At 19.4% G+C, this 21900-nt stretch overlaps 2 protein-coding genes across 5 annotated transcripts; one reads left to right on the top strand and one right to left on the bottom strand.

The window, feature by feature from the left end:
• Positions 1-169: 169 nt before the first annotated feature.
• On the top strand, positions 170-4726 carry LOC122720298 (pyrroline-5-carboxylate reductase). Of its 2 annotated transcripts, none has more exons than XM_043946912.1 (6): positions 170-382; positions 531-784; positions 866-947; positions 1030-1166; positions 1233-1444; positions 4432-4726. In XM_043946912.1, the coding sequence occupies exons 1-6, from the start codon at positions 292-294 to the stop codon at positions 4433-4435; spliced, it is 780 nt and encodes a 259-aa protein (XP_043802847.1). In that variant the 5' UTR covers positions 170-291; the 3' UTR covers positions 4436-4726. The 2 variants fall into 2 exon arrangements, with proteins under 2 accessions (XP_043802847.1, XP_043802845.1); XM_043946910.1 differs by lacking the exon at positions 4432-4726 and adding an exon at positions 1947-2074.
• Positions 2337-3755, bottom strand: LOC122720297 (pre-mRNA-splicing factor 18). 3 transcript variants are annotated; one of them, XM_043946907.1, is made up of 4 exons: positions 3609-3755; positions 3247-3528; positions 2748-3176; positions 2337-2671 (listed from the first exon to the last, which is right to left on the bottom strand). In XM_043946907.1, exons 1-4 carry the CDS (start codon positions 3669-3671, stop codon positions 2435-2437), a joined length of 1011 nt encoding a protein of 336 aa, XP_043802842.1. In that variant the 5' UTR covers positions 3672-3755; the 3' UTR covers positions 2337-2434. The 3 variants fall into 3 exon arrangements, with proteins under 3 accessions (XP_043802842.1, XP_043802844.1, XP_043802843.1); XM_043946909.1 differs by having other exon boundaries at positions 3247-3502; positions 3609-3745; XM_043946908.1 differs by having other exon boundaries at positions 3247-3505; positions 3609-3733.
• Positions 4727-21900: the final 17174 nt, after the last annotated feature.

The raw sequence follows: 21900 nt of genomic DNA, 5'->3' as shown, positions 1-21900 counted from the left end.
ACTTCGTGTCTTTTCTTCGATCACACTTAAAAATGTCTCAAAAAAATCTTTTAATATATATTTTTTAATTTTGAAATATATAAATAAATAATTAATATTGAATATTAAGAACATATTTAATAACAATAAATAAACAATTTATTTTATTCATATTTTATATTATGTTATTAAAGCCATTAAAAGTCAGTTTAATTAGAATTTTTAAGAATACTTTGAACAAAAGATAAATATATTGTATCATATTTGATTTTATAAACAATATATATATATATTTAATATTTTTTAATAAATATGGACAAAGGTTATTTGTTGTCAAATAAAGTTGGTTTTATTGGTGGTGGAAATATGGCAAGTGCTATTGGTGCTGGCTTAATTCGTAAAGGTAAGGTTTTTTAATATAATTTATAATAAATAATTATAATAAAATATTATACTTATAATTAATAAAATATTATAATAAATAATTTATAATAAAATTAATGATTAATTGTAACACGAAAAATAATAATACAATTAAATTTTTATTATAGGTATTTTAAATCCAGATAATGTTTGGGTTTCTGCTCGTACAAATAAAACTTTAGGCTTTTGGAATGATCTTGGTGCTCATGCTACATTAAAAAATGGAGAAGTAGTAGATAATTGTGATATTATATTCTTAGCAATGAAACCTCATATGTTTGATGATGCACTTAAGGGTATTAAAGAAACGATAACAAGCAAAGCTTCACATATACTTTTTGTTTCAGTTCTTGTAGGAGTTACATTAGATTGTTTAGCTAATGTAAAATCATTATTAAAAATATAGATAAATCATGTATAAATAAATATAAATTTAATTTAATAATTAATATAATATTTTTAGAAACTTAAATCTATTGTTACATATCCCAGAATAATTAGATGTATGCCTAATACTCCAATGATGGTTGGAGAAGGAATAACAGGTAAAATAAGATATAAAATAAGATAATATAAATATATAAAATAATATTATGTAAAATAATAATTATAATTTTTAATGTTTAGTATATTGTTCTATGAATACAACAAATCAAGATGAAACTATAATAGAAAAATTATTTTCATATATTGGTGTAATTGAAAATGTTCCTGAATCTCTTATGAATGCTATAGGTGGTCTTTCAGGATCTGGTCCTGCTTATGTAGGTATAATTAATATTATATATTTTTTTGAAAACAAACATTAAAATTAAATAAAATTTCTCTAGGCATATCTTGTTATAGAAGCATTAGCAGATGGTGCTGTGAAGATGGGTGTTCCAAGACCAATGGCAACAAAATTTGCAGCTCAAGTATTAGTTGGAGCTGGTAAAATGGTATTAGAAACAGGTAGACATCCTGGTCAATTAAAAGATGAAGTATGTTCTCCAGGAGGTACAACTATTACAGGAATACATGCTATGGAATGTGGACAAGTTAGGTAAAATAACCATGAAAGTATTATGTACAGATTCTTCAGATATTACTATCTTGATTTTCATCCCTATTATTATCTATAACAAAAAATGTTTCACATGAAATCAAACATTTAGAATAGTTGAATTAATTGAATGAAAGAAAAACATTAAAGTATTATTTTGTATGTTTCTTGTTTTTTATACAATAAATTTTAAATTTTAAGTTTAATATTTCTTAAAAATATTTCTAAATTAATAATTTTTTAATATAAGTTAATATTTTTATGTAGAGAATCAAATATGAATTAATGTAATAAAAAATATATAATTCTATTTAAAAAAAGATTCATATATGACTATATAAAAAAAACTAATAATATCAGAATGTATCCTTTTTAAAATCATTCAATTTTATTTAAAAAAATTTTTATTATCAATAATAACAATAATATAAAACAAAATAGTAATATCTGATGAATCATTTTATATATCATTGCATTATAACATTATCAATTATATTTGTAGAGCTTCTATGATGAATGCAGTTGAAGCTGCAGTAAGAAAATCAAACGAATTAACATCTAACATAAAATAAAAAAAATTGTAAAATATAAATATAATAATAATATATAATATAAAAATATGTAATATAATTTGCATTTTTATAAATTTCTTTATTTTTAAGAAATTATTTTATTTTAAAAAATTATCTTTGTTTTTAAGAATTATAAGTACTTTTAAGATGTTTATTATTAAGATAATTTATTATTTATAAATACAAATAGTACAAATAAGTTCTAATTTAATATGAAAACAAGTATTCAAATACAAATTGATTTGCTATTTTAAATAAATACAATTTTTATTACTTTTTATATATAATTTAATTATAATGCTAATAAGAAAAAATAAAATATTATATTGAAAGATGTATATTATATGTTAAATATTTTACAATTATATATTATACAAAATGTAATTGTATGTAATTTGTATATATACATATAAAAATATTATGTTTTTGAATATTCTACACAACGAGATGGATCTGTAGGATAATATTCTTGACACTTGGTCATAAGTCTTTTTAATGCTTGAATATATTTTCTTTGAGTTTCATCATTCATTACATGTGCCACATTTTTTGAGAAAATTTTTTCTCTTCCGGTACGCGCATGAATACCAACCATAGTTACTCCAATAGGCCATGGAGAATTTCCTATTGCCATTTGTAAATATGCATCACTCGCCTATAATAAAAAATTTATAATATATATATTATTTTAAAATTATGTATATATTATATAAAATTATTAATATACTTACTAATATATAATTACGTTCAAGTAAATGTTTTACAATATCAGTTAAACTATCAGTAATATCTTCTGGAAGGGATTTATTTTTTAATTTTCTAAGAAGAGGTTTTAAATATTCTCTTGTTTGGGCATAAGTAGCACTAGCCATTTTTCCTCTGGTACTCATTTTTTCTGCAGTACTTCTACTATTTAATTGATTACCCCACATTTGTACTAAGAATTGTATGAATTGTGTAATAACATTTAAATCAAAATCTCTGTCACCCTTATTTAATTTTATAGACATTTTTTGTAAATCTTCATAAGTAACTCCTTCATCTGGCACATGTACATCTCCTTTTCCATCGCGATCTTGAGGTTTAGAAGAAGCTAATATTTCATTCAAATATGCTTGATCTACTTGTTCCATAGCTTCTTGGAAATCATTTCTAAAACCCTTTAATTTAAAATAACCATTATATAGTAATCATTGCAAATATTTTATTCTTTTAAAATATTTTACTTACTTTATTTACTTCAGGTTCAAGAATTTCACATTTTCTTAATCGTTTAAAGGCTTCTATTTCTGATTCTCCAAATAATAATATAGGTTCACTTCTTTCACGTAATCTTTTAATTACTTCGTGCCTAGGTAATGTTAAATGCTCAGAACTACCATCAGTTACAGAATTTTCTTGTTGTTGAATTGTATTAATTTTAATATCATCATCATTATTTTCTTGTATTTCTTTTACTTTTTGATCCTTCGTCATTAGTTCACTTCTTCTAAAATATTTCTTGTTATTTTGCTGTAATATTATTTTAATTTTAAATAAAACAAAAAAATAATTAAAAAATATTATAAATTGATTATTAAATAAAATATTACCAAAACATTGCTTTCCTCTAACTGTTTTCTTTTCTTCATTATTTCTGCTTTTAAAATATCCATTATTAAAAAATTTCAATGATAGAATTCAATTTAAATTAGAAATTATTATATGTATACGAATAATAAATTCAGAAATTGCTCTAAAATAATTAAGAAATTATTTTTCTTTATTTAATTTTTTAAGGTTATTTATATATTATCACAATTTATATATAGAATAGATTAGTGGTAGGTAATATAATATCGATATTTCAAATATCGATACTTTTCAATTCAAATATCGATATTTTGTATTGAAATATATTGATATTTAAAGGTGATAATATATTCCATTATTGATACATAAATTTTGGGACTTCAATACAAACATATTCCCTGTAACGTAATATGTTATAAGAAAAAAGAAATAATCACTAGCTTTCTATAAAATTTTTAATTATTTCAAAATTTATTTTAATAAATATACTTAAATGGAAATTAGAAAAATAATGACGAAACAAACAATAATTATTTAATAATAAACAAGAAATTATTTAGCAGAGAACATTTATAGTTGTTATTTTTAGATTCGTTATTTATTGAAAATTTTTCGATATTCGATCAAAACATTCTATAATACATTTTATATTTTTATCTATATTCTAATTAAGTTATTAAATATTTAAAATATTTAATTTAAATAAATGATTTATTTTCATTATAAGATTTTGTTGCTTTTAATTATAAGTATTGATGTCGATAATATATATATATCAAAAATTGATCAAATTTATTGTCATCATTAGAATAGACTATTATATAATGCATTTTTATGTTTCAGATGATAACATAAATGAGATACATGTGGTGATACCTTTATTTTCTCATGAAATAAAATCAATGCATTTCTAATTATTATATCATCAATTTCCTATTATGATATATATAAAAGTAAGAAACGACAACGGGAGATGATTTTGATGCCATTTTTTAAAAAATTTTCCATCCTAAAATAGACGCTAAGATATTAAAGTATTATTGTAAAAATTTCTTTTTGATAATGTCTCTATTCTCATTCCCATTATTATTCTCCATATTTAATGTAATCAAAATATTGGAATGCTCACTGAAAATAATTATATATATTACGGTTAATTTTTTAAAGTAATATTATAACTATAGTAAAATACAAATATTAAGGTTATATAAACTTTAAAATAAAGTCGATATATTGAAGTTAGAGAAAATTTTTCTTTTATACAGATATATAAAAAAAAAAAAAAAAATCACAAAAATATTCAAATAGTTAAAAATAAGTCATGTTTACAAATTTATATTATATTATATTATATTATATTTATATTAATTATAATATATTATTAGAATTAATACTAAGAAGTTTAAGTTTTTATTTTTAGTATAGTATACTAGTTATTTACATTTAAAATATAGATTATATTTGAAAAAAATCCAAAATATAAAAATACAAGAGAAAATTAATATTAAAAGAGAATATTAAAATTTTAAAGAAAAGAAATTTTACAAAGAGATGTTGAATAGAAATAAATCAAAGATTTAATATATTATTAAAAAATGGAATAATATAGGAAATCTTGCAAATAAAATTATTAAAAATTAGTAAAAATCGATTTTAAAGAAATTAAAATATCGAAAAAAAGATAATTAAAAAAGATAAAAAAGATAATTATTCATAAAATAAAATTAATTTTAATATTGGCTCTAAAACTTGTAATTATATTCAAGAATGCAAGAAAAAAGATCTTCATTCAGAATCTTATCGAAAAATTTTACAAAAATATAGTTTTATATAATACAATAATCATATAAGAAACTGTTTTAATAAATTAATTTTTAATTAATAACAGAGATTGAATTTTGCGAAAAAGAATATATTGATAAAGGAAACATTTTCTAGATATTATACTTTTCGATAAAAGTAAATTTAACATAAATATTTTTTATTCTGATGCAATTATATTTGAAAAAACCGAAATTGAAATGAAAATTTATATCTGATTATAAAACAATGTTAGTATTTTATATAGTATAGAATTATATGATAAATAATGATACTATATTTACTATAATACTATAAATAGAATTTTAGATTAAATATTTTCATTTAAATTAAAGAAAAATTTTAAGTAAGATATGAAAAAATTAGACTTAATAAAAAATAAATTGTCACAAAACTTTACTTTAAATAGTGAATGATTCTAAACATTGCTTGGATATTATATATTTTACAATATATTTATATTTATACAATATATACTATTTAAATATGCCACTATAAAGTCTTGTTATTAATTGTTATCAAATATTTATGGTTTTAAATAAATAAAAAATAAAATAATGAAATAAATAACAAAATGTTATTAAAACAGATAATATTGAAATATGAAATATTATAGATATAAATATTATGTTTTATATAGAATATTTAAAAAATATGAGGACATCCATTAATTGGAAATTTTTCTTTAATTTTCCTTTTTGTTATAGTTTTATTAATAAATTATTAATAAAAAAAATTGGCCAATCACATAATTTATTTGAGAAGTATATCAAACAATGAATAAACAATAATATATCATTTGACTGTTATATAAATCAAATATGTTTGACTGTTTATTGTTTTATTATTATACAATGTACGATTTATGAGACATAAAAAATAACATAATATATTATTTTTTCATATTATAATTTGTCTTATTAAACTTATCTTATTTACTTAATCATAATTTATTTTTATATTCCTATATATAAACTAATATATATATATTTTTTTCTCTTTTTCTTTCCTTTTTTATTTTTTTTTCTCTTCATTCATAATTTTTATTTTGCTTCTATAACTTCTATTTTTATTCTTTCCTTTTTTATTTTCTTCTTTTGTTTTTGTAAATATTTTTCATATTTGTTTTTTTTTATGCTATTCCGGTTTTATTTATAAAATTCAAAAATTTTCTTTTATATTTATTCTTTTTTTCTTCTTTTTGTATTTTTATATTTCTTTTTTTGTTTATTATGTTTTATATTATTTTCTTATTTTTCTATTAATTTTTTATTTTCTTTTTATTTATTAATTGACATTTTATATTCTTTCAAAATTCCATCTTTTTTTCTTCCTTTCTTTTCTTCTTTTTTTCTTCTTTATATTATTTTTTTTTTTTATTTTCTTTATATCTTATCTTTATCATGTATTTATACTTTTCTTTGTCCTAATTTTCTTAGGAAAATGTCAACCTAGTTCTACTTCTTTGCTTTCTTGCGTTTATTTCTTTTTGATATTTTTATGATACTTTTTTCATAAACTTTTATTTATCAATTTTTCATTCTGATACCTTTCTTATTTTTCTTTTTTTCCCTTTTCTTTTTTTTTTCTTTTTTGCTACTAATTTTTTTATTATCTATTTTTCTTATCCTTTTTTTTTTCTTTGCTATTTTCTCCTAATATTCTTGCTATATCATTCTTTATAATATTCCTCAATCCTTTCGCAGATTTTTCTTTTCAGTTTTATTTAATTCTTTTTCACATAGTCTACATAATTTTTTTTCAATCAATATTTTTTTTTTTCATAATATGAATCTTGTAAATTTTTTTACCTTATTTTGATTATATTTTCCTTTTTGATATTTTCAATTTTCTTTGTTTTTATTGTTATATTTATATTTTTTTATTCTAAATTTAAAATTTTAATTCCAGCTAATTATTAGTTTTTGAGGTAGTAATAAAAAGTTTTCGATACAATATGCATATTGAATTCTGCCAATAGATATAACTAAGCATTGAATGCTATCTATATAGACATATAACTGTTTTTATTTTTATATCGTCATTGTATCGCGCATATCATCAAATATAACCAATTAAATAATGTAGTAGTGATATTGAAATTTATATGTATAGAATGTTTTATGTAATATGTAACTTTGATCACTCAAGAATATTTTCTATCTGTATATTTATCTGATTATCTTTTTCTATCTAAATCAATCTAAATAGTTCCAATTAGTTTGATTGTTTTATATTATATTATCTATTGATCTTAATGAGTATATATTGAAATATGTTGTAAAAGACTTTATTTTATGTATCTTTTTTTATATATAATAAATTGTTGGCTTTAATTTTCAAATTAAATAATTATTCGAAATATTCTTTATTGATTTTTGTAATTTTTGAATATGTTCTAGACAAGATTTTAAACAACTTTTTTCTTTACATATTACTGTTTTAATTTTCAAGATATTTATAAAAAAATATAGCTATTATTATAAAGAATATTTTTTATACATGTGCAACAATCCGTAATTGCTTATGCACATTTATCTATTGTTTCTATAAATATAGACTTATTTGCAATAAACTTTTGGTATCATATTTGGTAAATATCAATTCAATATAAAAATATTGCTTGTATTATTTTTAATAAATATACATATTTATTAAATATTTTATTATTTATGTTATATAACAAATTAGTAAAAATATTAATTAATTTAAAAAACTAAATTTAAAACTTATTAAATAATATTTTTAAAATTACTTGGTTAGGTTAGGTTAGGTTAGGTTAGGTTAGGTTAGGTTATGATAAAGATTTCATTGTTTATGAACGGAGAAAAGTTATAAATATCATGTGTGAATCTTTAGCGTTTTTTTGACGTTGTCTTGAATAAATTCGCAATACAAATTCGCAAAAATACATTGCAGTTTGTCGATTTTGGCAATGCATTTTTCAATTATTTTCTGAGTTTTTTCTTTAGAGATATAAAAATATTCTTTTGTACAAAAATAGCATTTAATTCTTACAAAATGGCAGATAATTAAGTCAATAATTATAATTATATAGTGATAATAATTTAACAAGTCAATAACCATGCAAACATCGACAAATATAATCGCTCATCGGTATATTGATTTTAACTGATGCCATTTCTCGAGGTCAAATTAATTTGCTTCGCAATCTTATTATTATGGACATGACAATTGTAACAATTTCTCATTCATACAACGGGAAATCACTCCATTTATTACCAGAGACTTTAGATTAATATCAAACATTGATTATTGATCTATTGCAATCTACTAAAAAAAATATATAAGTAAATATTTTTTTTCATCATATTGACTAGTAATTCAGAGCTTTATTTTTCACTATTAATCATTGTTTTAGCTTCTCTGCTTTCTTCTCGTAAATCTTTGCTATTTCATAATAATCATTGGGCACCATTCTGTACATTCTGAATGACTACATTCCTTTTAAACTTTGAGGATGATTTTCAACAATCATCGGCTCTTCGCTAATAATTTCAATTTTTATTATATTTTGCTTTTGATATTGCATGGTCTCTCATAATAGTCTATCGTATTATTCTTTTTGTATCTGTTGTTGATTTTTCATGATGCATTTTAATGCTGCTACAATTCACATAAATGTAAATTCTTCTTAATCTGTTTTCTTGTAATAAATAATATTTCTCACATTATATCAGAGTTTATAGTTATAATTATAATGTTATAGTTATAGTTTATAGTTATAGTTGTTATATGTGAAATTCAATGTGATTTTAAATCTGCTATAATATACATCCATTGTATTCTATCCGCAAAGATTGGAAGAATTTTTTCAATTTCATGGAACTTGCATTTATGAATATGCAACTCTGAATACAATTATAAGTAAAATTACAAGAATTATTCTTTGATATTAGTAGAACTGAACATCCTTGAAGTAGTTATTTTTTTCCTTCCAGATATATTTAATTATTATTTTCAGAAATGAGTAGAATTAGAATCAGCACTTTCCAATTTTATAAAATCGTTCTTTTGCAGTTTCTCTGAGCTAAATTTTAAACATCATAGTCCTTTAACTATTTTCATTAATATTTATATCCAGAATATACATACAATATTATACATATATTTACATACAGAATCTATCTTATGGCAAAACATTCCTAGAATAATGCTAATTAATTTAAAAAAAAACGACTGGTTCGTAGAAATTTATAATATTCATTTGATATTACGAAAGTTATTTTTAATACTAATTTCTTCAAAATTTGATAATATCTTGAATTGACACTAATAGTATATAAGGCTGATCTTTTTTTTGACTAATATAATTAGATTAGATAGAACATATGGCGGATAAATCTTTCACAATTATATTTTTTTCTTTCACAATTAAGTTACATTTGTTTCAGTTACTGGAGCATATCTGGATAAATGCTTTTATTTTTGAATTAATTGCTGATTATAATGATCGATAATACGTACCATTGGTTTGATAGATATTTCTTTGATATTTTTTAGTAATGTTGAATTAATTAGTGTTCGAATTGCAAATTTGTATCTTTGGAATCTCATTCTATTGTCCTGGTCTTTTTGTTATTAGAAGCAATTTAATGCTTGTCAATCGGTTGCAATTTGATTGAAAGTAGATTATCGCGAATTCTATTCGTGGTATTGCTTTTAATTTATTTATCATCGTATGCAGATCTTTATATGTATTTTATTTGTTGGATTGTGTTAAATGCTCGATAACATTTGATATCTTTTTGAAACAATAATCATTTAATTTCTATCTCTAATATGCAGTCGGCAGTTTTTTTTAATAAGCCTTTCGAATAGCATAGGTTTCTGAATTATTGAATCAGAAATCGATTTAGATTTTTTTAACAGTTCCTATGCTCTTCATAGAATCTGCAAACGTGACTTTAGATTCCATATGATAATTTGAATGATGTAATGCTCTGTCTTGTTGCGCGAAGGATTGAATATAGAAACCATGTTTAATTTTTTGTTTTTATATTTTATTTTCGCATTCCATAGATCCGAAAAATTCATGAAATGTCTAATTTTGTTAAAAATGAATATTTTTGCGTAACAAGCACTCATAACGATCGAATATTGTCATATATTGTTATATAGAAATAAAAAAATAATAATTTTTGTTTAATTTATATGGAGTATTCCAAAAATGAGAGAATACTGATATGATTAATTAATGATTTTCTAATTTCAAGCAACATTTTTCTTTGCAAAAACTTAGAACTTTATTAAGGAGTTAACAAAAAATTTGAAAAAAATTAATCAATTATGAAGTCTAGTCGAACCATGATGGCTGAATTAAATAAGTAAGTCCAAATATTGAGGAAAGTATATTGAATATATTTTTATTGAAAAAAAATTATATCGAATTATTCTTTATTCTTAAATGAATAAATATATCTATCATATTAATTAGTTGCTATTTATATAGAATCAATGAATCTAATTTATTCATTGTTCAAAACAAATAACGTTCAAAATAAATAAGAAAATAAATATAAAACTTTTCTAACAAATAAATGATAGATAATATGTATTTGGAATAGAAAAATAAAAACGATAAATATTAAATTAAAAAACAATTCACTAAATAAATAGATAAAATTAGTCATTCATCGAAAATTGAACTCAAGTTTTGAAATATACTACTGAGTTCTTTTATTCTTAATATTAATGCTACTCTAGTATTTTTTCTTAGCATTAAATTCATTTTTAATAGATTAATATTAAACTGAAAAATAATATGAAAACGATATAATATTGAATTAATATATTTATTTTTCACTTCATTGTATAATCATCAATATTAGTCAACTAATTACTTGTAATTTAATAGAAGAATTGATTTAAAAAATTTTTTTTCCTACATTCATTACTTACATTCTTCGCTATTGAAAATAATCATCATATTTACCAGTATTAATAGCATCTCTGCTATTATTATAATGTACCGCATGTATGAAAAATGAGAATATATATCTATCATATTAATATTAATCATAGAATTAAACGAAGAAAATTATAAATAAGTATAAATGGAAAGTTCAAATGAAAAATATAATAATATGTAATGATTTATATTTATATGTTAATGAATGTATTTAAAATAGAAACAAACGCAATTGAACATCAAAAATGAAAAAAATGGAAAAAATGGAAAAGATTGGTTCTAATGTTCTTAAGCATTGGTAAAAATTAAATTAATAACATTAAAAAATGCGATATTTGAAAAATGGCATGGGAAGTTTTAAGAGATTCATGAATTGAAAGATCCAGTAAAAAAATCCATTTCTTATAAATAACTATACAGAATAATGAAAAAAGCAAATGTGCAAATGCGAGAATATATAATAATAAATAAATTCATGAAAAGCAGAAAAATTAAAAGAAGAAAATATTTCTGAATTATTTTCAATTATTGCTATTGAATTTTCTTCTATCAGAATAAAAAAATTTTCGTACAGCCATAAAATCTAGGGATAATTTATTATAAATTTCTTAAAAGTAAAATTATAATAGAACTGGAAATTTAATTAAAAATTTAATTTGAAAATCAAAATGAAAATTGCATGTTGGTAATATTTAGACAGTAATACATGTCATATATGTATGCAACAAATTTATTAAAATTAATCAATATATATTGATTATCACACATATTAATATTAATATTAATATTAATATTATATGACATATTAATATTAATATATACAGCTGCAAAAGAATCTGTGTAATGCGAAGGCATAGATGATGTTAAATTAATAAATTAAAATATTAGAAGAAATTGATATTTAAAAATACTTAATAAAGTTAGGTTATGTAATGTTACGTACATGCCAGATTTAAGACACAATTTGTTTTTTATCCAAATAATAAAAAATGTTAACTCTAACTTTCGTAAAGCTATAACATAGTAATGAAATTGATTTATTACAAAATTCGTTGTTAACAAAATTCTATTTTAAATGATCAAAGTTTATATGCTAATGAAGGTTTATGTTTATGTTATCACTGAGTGAACTTACAAAGTTTTAAAAATTCTGTTAAACATTTTCGAAATTACAAAGTTCAAGGATTCATGTTGTAATAATTTAATAAAAACTTTTTAAATTCAGATTTATATAAAATAAAAAAATATAAAAATAATATTTAAAATATTTCGCAAAATAGAATTGCATATTGTTTATGAAATATGTTATACAATAAAAATAATGAATAAAACAATGTATATATTATATAATCATATAATAAATTATATAATAAAGTATATATTATATAATAAAATAACAAAACAATGAACATCGAAGAAAACTATTTTAAATGGCATGAAAAAATAAATCATTTCAACCAGGATTTGGAAAGAAAAAACTTAGTAAATAATTATGAAATTTTGAAAATTATGAGATGTCATTTAAGAAAAATTCATATAATTAAATTTAAGAATTTCTCAAAGAGAAAGAAAAATTTTAGAAATAGTACACAATAGTACTTACAATGAAGCCATGAGAGAATATCTACTATTAAATAGAGATATTTCATTATTTTTTTTGATCAGATATATAGAGATAACAGATATATAATGATAAAGAATAAATTCCAAATTATAAAATCTGAATTGAGAAAGAAATTAGAAAACAAATAAAATATATCACATATATAAAATATATCCGATAATGCAAAAAAATATATTTCAAGAATGTTTACAGCAAAATAATTTATTTTATTTAATTTTTTTACATTTCTTAATATATAATTATTAGGAAGCAAATAAATATGAAATATGATTAAATATGAAATACAGATCTGAACAAAAAAACGATGTTGTAATGATTCAAAACGATCAAAAAGGGGGAAAAATGTATCATATATAAATTATTTATTATGAAAGAAACTATTATATAGAATTTTTTGGTCATAGATTTTTCGATTTTGATAACCATTTTCATGTATGACGTTTATTTTATAATTAATTAATTAATTAAAAAACAAAATTTAATAATTAGTTAAGATTACTATATTTCTTTGTAATTGTAATTATTTAATTGATTATAATCTTATAATTAAAAATATATAATAATAATTTAAATTATTATATTCTTTTTTAATATTATAATTTTTAATAACTTTTATTAAAAATATAAATAATTGAATAATTAATATTAAATAACTATTGAATATGAATAGGTTTCAAATTCACAAATATATGTGACCATAAAAAACATATTGCATTAATTATTATATATCTAAATTGCTAAATATTGACAACAAATTTTTATATATTCATTTTTAATATTTTGTATTAACAAATACGTTTATGCAAAATTTACAATATTGTGACTTTTATTTTATAAACATCGCAATGCAAAAAAAAAAGAAAAAATATATTTGACAAAGTATATCTTTTAAAAATTTAAAACAGGTATATTTTTATAATTATTGCATATATTTGTAGTTGATAAAATTTTTTTTTAGCACTATACAATTTCAAAACGCTATTTTAAGTAAATTCTTTCCAATAAAATTATAATTAAATATTCAACTTTGAAAATATACATTATCGTAAGAAACAATTGTATATGCTTGATGTATATTAATTATAACTTTCAAGTATTAACAAAAAAATTTTTATGTATTCATTTTTGATATTTTCTAATAATTTTTAAAAATACACATACAAACAAATACATTTTATGCAAAATTTATCGAGAATTATCGTTTATAATCATTAAACGTTAAACACTAAAAATAACGAAAAAATATACATTTCAGAAATGCTATTTTTCGAAAGATTGAAACAAATATATTCCCATAATTGTTATGTTTGTAGTTGAAAAATTTTTTTTAATATTATTTTAACTAAATTCTTAACAATAAAATGATATAACGGAACAAAATTAGATAATTTAAAAAAAAACAGATGTAATAATTGCATTTTTTTTTATTTTCAAAGCATTTCTATTCTTAAAAAGTTTTGGATTATCTTTAATAATTATTTTTATATCAATATTTATTTTGAATAATTATGAATCTTAAATTTCATTATGAATTCTTAAATTTCAACTTTGGATAAATTTGAAAATTTTTTTTATCACATTTTGATCCTTTTCAATTGCGATTGAAAAAAATTCTAATAAAAATGGCAAAATATATGATATTATAATAAAAGTTATTCAAGAGAGTTATTGTGAGCTGAAAAGATAAATACAATAAATTATATTAGAAATAGATTTTGAATCTGAATTTTGAATTAAATAATATCATTCCTATGGAATCATATAGCAAAAAAAAGTTATATGTCGGATTTATAAAAAGTTATCCGGATTTGGATATAAAGCCATTGCAAAGCATTGTATATAAACCCATTAAAGAAGAAAATATTATTTTTGGAATAGGAAAATTTAATTAAAAGGATAAATCATATACATATAATCATATTCAATCCAAGGCATATAGATTATGATTGCCTAATATTGATATATATAAAGAAATCCTTTATAGAAAAGAAATTTCTAAGAAGAAAATATAACTATAGATTTTCTGCTTAAAAGAAAATAATAATATATAAAACATAAATGATTTCATGATAAAATGATAAAATATATGATAAAATAAATGATAAAATATTATCAAAAGAAAAAAAGAAGATACAATTTCTGAAGAAAAGAAAGAATAAAAAAATATTTAAATGATAAAACAAGTATTAGTTAAAAATATAATAGATTAAAAATGATAAATATAGGAAAAGGAAGACTATTGAAATAATTTCAAAGATAATTTATGAAGTATTAACTCCAAATAAAATTGAAAATAAAAATGATAAACAATTTTGACTAGTGATTATGGACATAAAATATGAAATGTGAATGAATATGCTAATATAAAATGGAAATAGAAATTAATTTGCTAATGAAAAACTTACTGAATGAAAACGAAAAAGTTTTATCAAATAAATGAGTATTTAAAATAAAAAGAAATCACGATGAACTTATAGACAAATATAAAATAAGATTATTACGAATTCGAGATTATGAACAAAAATATGATATGAATTATGAGAAAGTATAATCAGGCAAAATACGAGACGATATGAACAATTTNTATATATATATATATATATATATTAATATATATACATTAATTAGATTACGTATTAGTTTATAAATATATTCAAAGTAATTTAAAAGAAATAATCTATATTTATAATAATTTGAATCATTCTTATAACAAAATATAAAAATCAAATATCTTCTCTAAAAATTCTTATATGAATTAAAACATAAAAAGTCTAAAACATAAAAATTAAAACAAAAAATCAAATATTTGTTTAGTTCGTATATGTAAAAATCTAATATAATAATATAAAATCTAATATAGACTCTTGTGCATTTGTTAGTTTTAATGTTAAGAAATTAGTTATTTGCATGATATTATTTATATAAATGATTTATTAATCATATCTAATGATATAAATATTGGATATGATATGGAATTAAATAGATTCTATACAATTAAAAATATAAATAATTAAATATCTTAAATATCTTAAAATAAAAATTTTTTATAAGATTAAGATCCAATCAATCCAAATTTTAGGAATTAATGTTATAAGAAACAATGATATAGAAGCATTGAATTAAATCAAAATAAATATATTTTAAAATTATTAGAAAAATTTGGAATGCAGAGTTGTAAACTAATATTAATGTTTGTGGAATTTGAACTAAAAATAGGGAAAGAAATATCAAAGAAAATGATGCAAATTCCTTATAAAAAATTTAATAAGCGGATTATTATATTTAGCTATCGCTCCAATATTGCAATCAGCATTATTGCTGAATACATAGTGAATCAGTTTTATTTGAGTCCTATTATAATTTATTGGAAATGTGCAAAGAAAGTATTGAAATATTGAAGTATTGAAGTATTGAAATATTTAAAGAGTATCACATTATTCAATGAAGTATAAAGAATTTTTATTTTAAGAACTCCACAAAGCGAGAATTCAAAACTTATATAGACGCAGGAGACAACAACGATAGAAAATTGTTTTGGAAATATAATTATTCTAGCTGAAATAGTAATTATAATAGTTTGAAAAAATAATCAACCATGGAAATATATCTAAATATATAAATATATAAATATAATAAATATAATCTATCTACAATGGAAACAATATATATGGTCTTAAACAAAATATTAAAAGAAAATATATATATTTAAAAAGATTACTAAGATATAAAAATTAATAGTTTAACAACTAGTCTGACAAAAATTTTATATGATAGTTAAAATATAATATATTTATACAAATATTGTACATAATCGAATTAAATTTAAACATAGACATAAGGCATCATTTTTGTAGAAAAGCACATGAAAATAGAGAAATCATGTTAAAATTAATATAGATAATATTATGCTGGCGGATATATTAATAAAACCATATATAAAAATATATTAAATCATTAAGTTTAAGTTTGTTAAACAATAATAATATGTTAAACTAATAATAATATAAGAGTTAGTAAATATGATAGAAAGGATATTGGAAAAAGTCATCATATGCTATATGATATTTCTATTAATAATGTATCGCATATATGGAGAATGATTATACATGTATCTATATTATTTCTATACACAATATTATTTCCATATTATTATAATATTATTAACATAGTTATATCTAATAAGAAAAAATCTCTAATCCGAAAATTTAAAAAATTATGAAATTTTGGAAATATAATATTATATAAATATGTATTATGCAATTTTTTGACTATTTAAAATCTTTATTCCTTGAGGTGGTGAAATCAATCTTTTCTTAAGATTATGAAATCAATCTTTGAAAATTAAGTTAAATTATTTTTTGATTTCACATTATAACTCGCATATTATAAGAAATATAGAAAAAGTTTTCAAATTTAAAATTTTGTTATATTTTCAATATAACAAAAGTTTTTCTTTCTTTTCATAAGTTATCTTTTTACTATCATCTGATAAATTATTTAATAATTGTCTATATTAAAAAAAGTTATAAATAAAAAAATTAATATCTTAAAATCTTTTTAAATTTGTTTTTTAATATAAAATTTTAATCAACAATTTAAATAATTATATGATGATATAAAAAAACAAAATAAATATTTTTGTTTTTAGTAAATATTGCTTTGTTATGATATTGACTTTCATTGCTAAATTTTTAAAAATAAAGAAATTTATATATTTCTATTTTTTATTAAATAATGGATCAACGAAAATTATTAGATAGGAATAGAGAGAAAAAGAAATTTATATAATTATTTCATAAGATCTTTTTATTTTTAATATAATCGTCAAACTTTTTCATTTTTTTATGTATCAGATAATAATGAATTCAATGTAGAATAAATGAATAACGATGAATGTAAAACAAATAACGTGAATAATATTATAAATTACTTTTCATGATGATGAAATTTAAAAAAAAATGTATAGATAAAAATTTACACAGTACACATCATATAATAGTATGATTGTCGCATATAGTATAATGAGGCGGCCATATCTACATATTAACTTTCTACAGAATATATAATTCTAAAAATATTGGAATCTGAAAGTTTGATCTGAAAATATTGGTAATGAAAGTTTTTGCAAAGGAAAATATTGCTCGAAACTACTTCAGGAATTTTTACTTAATGAATGTTTTCATTTATGGAATATCTCGTATATTTTTTATATTGAATTATTCAATAACTTATTAGAGATATACAAATATAAATTAATTATAAATTAAATTAGAATTAATTTTTTATTTCACAAGAAAGAATTTAATTAAATTAAAAAGCTTTTTATTGAATAAAACATTAAACTCGTTTTAATATTTTTTTAGTAAAAAATCTTTCTTACAACAATAATTAATATATCTTTATATCTTTTTTCTTAAATAAACAATAAATTTTAGAAATTATGAATTTTGTACTTAATGGCAATAGATTCTGTCAATCAAAGTATTTATTTATTTAATAGATTTTTTCATAAAATATGTCAATTCTATTGTATTCTATTCTTCGTAGAAAAGAGCGGATCTAAGTTATTAAAAACTTTTATACAAAGGGAAAAAAATTTCTAGATTTTACAATATATAAAAGAATAGTTATTAGAATAATCATAATTCAAAGTTAAAGTTTATTTAAATAGAAATTCAAATATTAAATAAATATTATTTAATTATTTAATGTTAAAATATAAATGAAGAAAAATTGAAAAAAATTAAATTTAATTTTCCTACTAGATTACAAATGAATTGATCAATGTTGTGACCGTTCAGTAAGTACAATTATAGATATCATAATTCAATGATATATTGTCTTTGTATGTATGATTTTGCTTGATTAATCAGTTTAGTTACGTATCTATCAAGAATCTTAGTATCTTAAATATTTTTCTATCTTAAATGCATCTTAAATGCTATTTTTAATGCTAAGTAAGAATATTTAGAAAAAAATATCAAAAACTTAATGATATATTTCAAAATTCAATTTTATTATTGATTAATTTTATCTACTATTTTTTATTTATTTAGTTAGTGAATTGTTTTTTAATTTAATATAAATAGACTTTAATTTATTGTTTTTATTTTTTTATTCCAAATATATATTATTTATTGTTCATTTGTTAGAAACAATTTATATTTGTTTTTTTATGTCACATTATTTATTTATAAATAAATTCAATTTATTTATTCTATACGATTAATTAAAAATTGTTTATTCATTGTTCGAGATTAAGATATAATTTGATATAATTTTTTTTGATAAAATATATTTGTTATATTCAATATATTTTTTTCAATACATGTTGCTTATTGTTTGTTTATTTGATTTTGACCATAGTAGCTCGATTAGTCTATGTGCTTCATAATAATCAGTTTTTTGTTAATAACTAATTAACAAAGCTGTAATAAAAATTTTTGCAGAAAAAAAATATTGCTTGAAATTATTTCAGAAATCATTAATTTATTGATACTTTCTCATTTTTTAAACATTGTATATTTTCCTATAGGCAGTCGGCTATGTTAGAACAATTGCTTATAAATGCAGTAATAATCTAAGTGTTTAAGAATAAGGCATCTCTATAGATTTAGATTTTTATTGTTTAGATTAGATTATTATTGTTATTATGTCCAAATATTTTGTCCATTATACAAAAAAACCGTGATTGATTTTAGTGAGTTCAAATAAATATTGTCATAAATTGAGAAATTAATTAATTTATTTATTTAATTTATTATTATTATACTAATACAAATATTATTCTTCGTGTTTTCATTGTTTAAAAAATCCTTATTGCATAGATAATATCATCATAAAATAAGATAATGACATTTTTAATAACTAAAAAATAAATGTCGATAAAATATATATTACTAAGACAATAAGTATTAGCTATAAAATAATAGTAAAGATACCGATGCAAAACCTTCTACTGTTGGATAGTAAACATTGAAGAAAGTAAATAAGAGTGGTTTATTGCAATTTAACATGATGTTTAAAATCAATTTTTGGATGGGAACAGGCATTTTATACCAATTCGTGTGAAATCTGAAAATGATCATAATTATAAAAAAAATCTCATTAATATTTAGTAGTTATTTTTAATAGATACATATGTCTGATGCAGATAAACGATTTGCGATGGTTTGTTAAGTTTTTTTAATTTTGCATTAATTTGATAGAACAAAATAAACATAAATATTAATAAAGTAATGAAATATAGAATTCAGAAAAATAAAATGAATACAATTATATTATTTAAAAAAATTATGAGTAAAGAAATAACAAAAACTGATTTGCCAGAAAAATTTAATATATAAATAATAATAGGAAATTATCTGTAATATTTCTGTAAATCGTTCGTCTACATCGATTTTTATATGTTTGTTATCAATATAGAGAGTATCTATATTAAGTTTCAAAAATTTTAAAGACTGATAGAAATAGATAATTAGATGAAAACTCATTTATTAAATGAGAAATATATATTTATGTATTTATTATTGCATAAGATTTGCTCTTAATTTAAAAATTTACATTTCAGTATGAATCGGCAAAAACGAAATCAGATTGTATAATGTTGATGTACAATATTACAATAAATTTTGCTGAAATTTTACGATTTTCTTCATATCCATATATAACTTTATTGCAATTTATTGTAAAGAAGATTTTTTTTTAATATTTCAAAATTGTTTATAAAATATTGTGTGCTTACATAGTTATGTTAAGATTATTAGAAGAATCCAATACTTGTTGACACATATAATTCATGTAGTACATATATGACAATTCACAAATAATACACATAAAACTGATAATTGTTTCTTCGATTTTAGTTAACACAAGAATGGATTGAGATAACTGAAAAATAAATAAAAATATTTTGAATTTTGAATTTTTCTATTTTTTATTTCGAAACATCTTCGGCATTATTTAATATTTTTTGTAATTTTTATTGCAATTAAAGAATATAGAAGAATTTTACTTACACAAAACAAATTAATGCCCAAGGATATGATAGCGAATATAAGGAGAATACAATATGTTATTGCATTATAATCACGAGTATCTTGTAAAAATCTTTAAAAACAATATTAATTAATATTGATTTATTGATATTTCATTAAATATATTATACGTAATATATTTAATATAATACATAAAACGAAAAATAATACTGACTGTATTACTCTTCTATGTGTAATTGCAGCTTTTATTATATACTTTTTTATATTATTATCAAAATGATCTTTAGAACTCTTTAAAGTAGCATTTTGTACAAAAAAACTGTAAATCCGTAAAAGAAAATGAAAAGATATTAGAAATATTATTTATCATTAATATATATTCTTATATATATATATAATATTCTTATATATATTCTTATATATATTCTTATATATATAATATATATTCTTATATAATAATATAAAAGATGTGTAATATTCTATAAGTGGCATTGAAAATTCAATGTTTATTTCTTATTATATTCTATGTTCTGTAATAAAATGTATATTCTGTAATAGAATGATTTTAAAAACTTGATATGTCGATATTTATTATTAAATTGTTTAGAAGTGTTTGAATTATAGATTTATTAGAGATCGTTTTTAGTTTAATATAGAGAATTTTTTATCCTATTGTAAATCGTTAGTTTTTTAAGGATGTTTAAAATCGGATTGATTTTGAAAGTTTTCTAAAGTTAAATTGCAGAGTTGTATTACATAATATATTAAAGATTTCCTCAGTTTTTTGTTATGGTTTTTAGAATGTTATGGTTTTAGCTAGATAGGAGAAGATATCTTAATTTTTAATTTGTGATATGATATTTCCAAGATCAAAAATTAGTCCTAAAATTTTGATTATATTCACTTGCTTAATTTTGGTATTATCTATAGATGATATA

Source organism: Apis laboriosa, unplaced genomic scaffold (genome assembly GCF_014066325.1).
Source record: "Apis laboriosa isolate Shangri-la unplaced genomic scaffold, ASM1406632v1 scaffold125_cov141, whole genome shotgun sequence".
Taxonomy (NCBI): domain Eukaryota; kingdom Metazoa; phylum Arthropoda; class Insecta; order Hymenoptera; family Apidae; genus Apis; species Apis laboriosa.
The sequence above is the reverse complement of the archived record's forward strand: the minus strand, read 5'-3'. Positions and strand labels throughout refer to the sequence as shown.

Excerpts from the sequence above, each read along its gene's own strand:
- LOC122720298 (XM_043946910.1), top strand. The coding sequence starts at position 292 with ATGGACAAAGGTTATTTGTTGTCAAATAAAGTTGGTTTTATTGGTGGT. Across the intron at positions 383-530 it reads TGCTGGCTTAATTCGTAAAG|GTATTTTAAATCCAGATAAT; the intron begins GTAAGGTTTTTT and ends TTTTTATTATAG. Across the intron at positions 948-1,029 it reads GGTTGGAGAAGGAATAACAG|TATATTGTTCTATGAATACA; the intron begins GTAAAATAAGAT and ends TTTAATGTTTAG.
- LOC122720297 (XM_043946907.1), bottom strand. The coding sequence starts at position 3,671 with ATGGATATTTTAAAAGCAGAAATAATGAAGAAAAGAAAACAGTTAGAG. Across the intron at positions 3,529-3,608 it reads TAGAGGAAAGCAATGTTTTG|CAAAATAACAAGAAATATTT; the intron begins GTAATATTTTAT and ends ATAATATTACAG. Across the intron at positions 3,177-3,246 it reads TTGAACCTGAAGTAAATAAA|GGTTTTAGAAATGATTTCCA; the intron begins GTAAGTAAAATA and ends TTTAAATTAAAG.